The 1,958-nt window shown below is 44.2% G+C and overlaps 1 protein-coding gene across 1 annotated transcript in view; it reads left to right on the top strand.

The window, feature by feature from the left end:
• Window positions 1-1,958, top strand: part of LOC101848974 (transient receptor potential cation channel subfamily M member-like 2) — a gene marked incomplete in the record, with an annotated part of 84,953 nt that overhangs the window by 18,991 nt on the left and 64,004 nt on the right. Inside the window, 2 exon segments of the mRNA XM_005100011.3 lie at window positions 139-319; window positions 1,609-1,775. Of these exon segments, the coding sequence (XP_005100068.2) occupies window positions 139-319; window positions 1,609-1,775 (348 nt within the window).

A 1,958-nucleotide genomic window follows, 5' to 3' on the forward strand; every position in this document is an offset into this window, starting at 1 on the left:
GAGAGAGAGAGAGAGAGAGAGAGAGAGAGAGAGAGAGAGAGAGAGAGAGAGTGTGTGTGTGTGTGTGTGTGTGTGTGTGTGTGTGTGTGTGTGTGTGTGTTAAACATAATGTGTTTCTGTGTGTGTTCTATCGCCCAGTACGTGCGGCTGTCTCCTGACACGGACATGAACAAAGTCCTGAAGCTGATGGCGAACTACTGGCAACTGAGCCCCCCAAACCTGCTCATCTCCGTCACTGGCGGGGCCAAGGACTTCCAAGTGAAATCAGGACTCAGGGCCAAATTCCAGAAGGGTCTCATTAAAGCAGCTTTACCGACAGGTGATCAAGAATGGAAAAACCACAAGCAGCAGCAGCATCAACAGCAGCAACAGCATCGCCATCATCTTCATCATCATCATCATCATCATCGTCATCATTGTATAAAGCAGATATTAAAACGGTGAAGACCTGGTAGTATTTCCAAAATGTTAATCACCAGTTCAACGTTTTGCCCTCAACGGGCTTCATCAGAAACACTCAAAATAATAAATGAATCATCACCATCATCATCATCATCATGGAGGAGGGAGGGAGAGTCTTAAATGAGTTTAGGTCAACCAATAGAAATTTTGTCAAAAGTTTATTCAAACGTCTAAATGTGTGGCCTCAAGGGTTTCTCCACGAGCGACTGATAGAGGAAAAACATCGACGTATAATATTCAATGTTCCAGATGTGGGCTCTGACGTCAACACAGTTCACCACGGAGAGCAGTATTTGGGTCTATTTGGAAACTATTGAAGGCCGAGGGCAAAATTGTAGCAGGCTCACCCATCATTATGTCGTGGCTGGTGTTAGCCCTTCATTTGTAATTGTCCGTCCATGATGCGCATCAGCGCTGTTTTTGTTTTGTTGGGGGGGGGGGGGGGTTGCGTGTGTGTTTTGTTGTTGTTGTTGTTGTTTGTTTGATGTTTGTGTGTGTGTGTGTGTGTGTTTGTTTTTTATTAATGAGACAAAAGAGCTGCAGAAATGACAGTTCCCAGTTTAGGATACTATAATTCAAATCTATGGGTGGCTATGACAGTGCCTGGTCTATTGTAATTAAAGTCTATAGTAATTAAAGTCTCTGCGTGGCCATGACAGTGTCCAAACTAGGATATTGTAGTTCACGCCTATGGGCAGCCTTTCTTCCTCCCCAACCCCCTCATTATACATGAACGTAAGCAATGCATGTACGTTTTAATGCTGAATCTTTTCATGTTGATACTCGGTATATCCACCGAAAAATTTCCTTCGTTGTTTAATAATTTGATCTCATCTCACCTCACCTCACCTCACATCATCTCATGTCACCTCATCTCACTTCACCTCACCTCACATCACCTTTCCTCACCTCACCAAACCATACCTCACCTCACCTCAACTCACCTCACATCAACTCACCATACCATACCTCACCTCACGTCACCTCACCTCACCTCATCTCACCTCACCTCACCCCACCTCACCTCACCAAACCATACCTCACCTCACGTCACGTCACGTCACGTCACCTCACCTCACCTCACGTCATCTCCCCTCACCATACAATGCCTCACCTCACGTCACCTCACATTGTCTTCTCCTGCAGGAGCCTGGGTGATCACAGGCGGTATGAACGACGGAGTCATGCGTTATGTGGGCGAGGCCGTGAGAAACTACGAGAAGCTGGCTAGTAGCAAAGAAAGTAAGGCCGTCACCATAGGTGTGGCCCCATGGGGCTGTCTGAAGAATCGCGAACAGTTGGTCCGTGGTGAGGTGAGAGTCACAGGGATATAATATATTATACTACTACTTATACTACTGATTCTGCTGATATTTATTGTTGCTGCTGCTACTGCTGCCACTAACGGCAATAATAATAATAATAATAATAATGCCAATAATAATAATAATAATAATTATTATTATTATTATTATTATTATTATTATTATTATTAT

The sequence above is a fragment of the Aplysia californica genome, unplaced genomic scaffold (assembly GCF_000002075.1).
Source record: "Aplysia californica isolate F4 #8 unplaced genomic scaffold, AplCal3.0 scaffold00232, whole genome shotgun sequence".
Taxonomy (NCBI): domain Eukaryota; kingdom Metazoa; phylum Mollusca; class Gastropoda; order Aplysiida; family Aplysiidae; genus Aplysia; species Aplysia californica.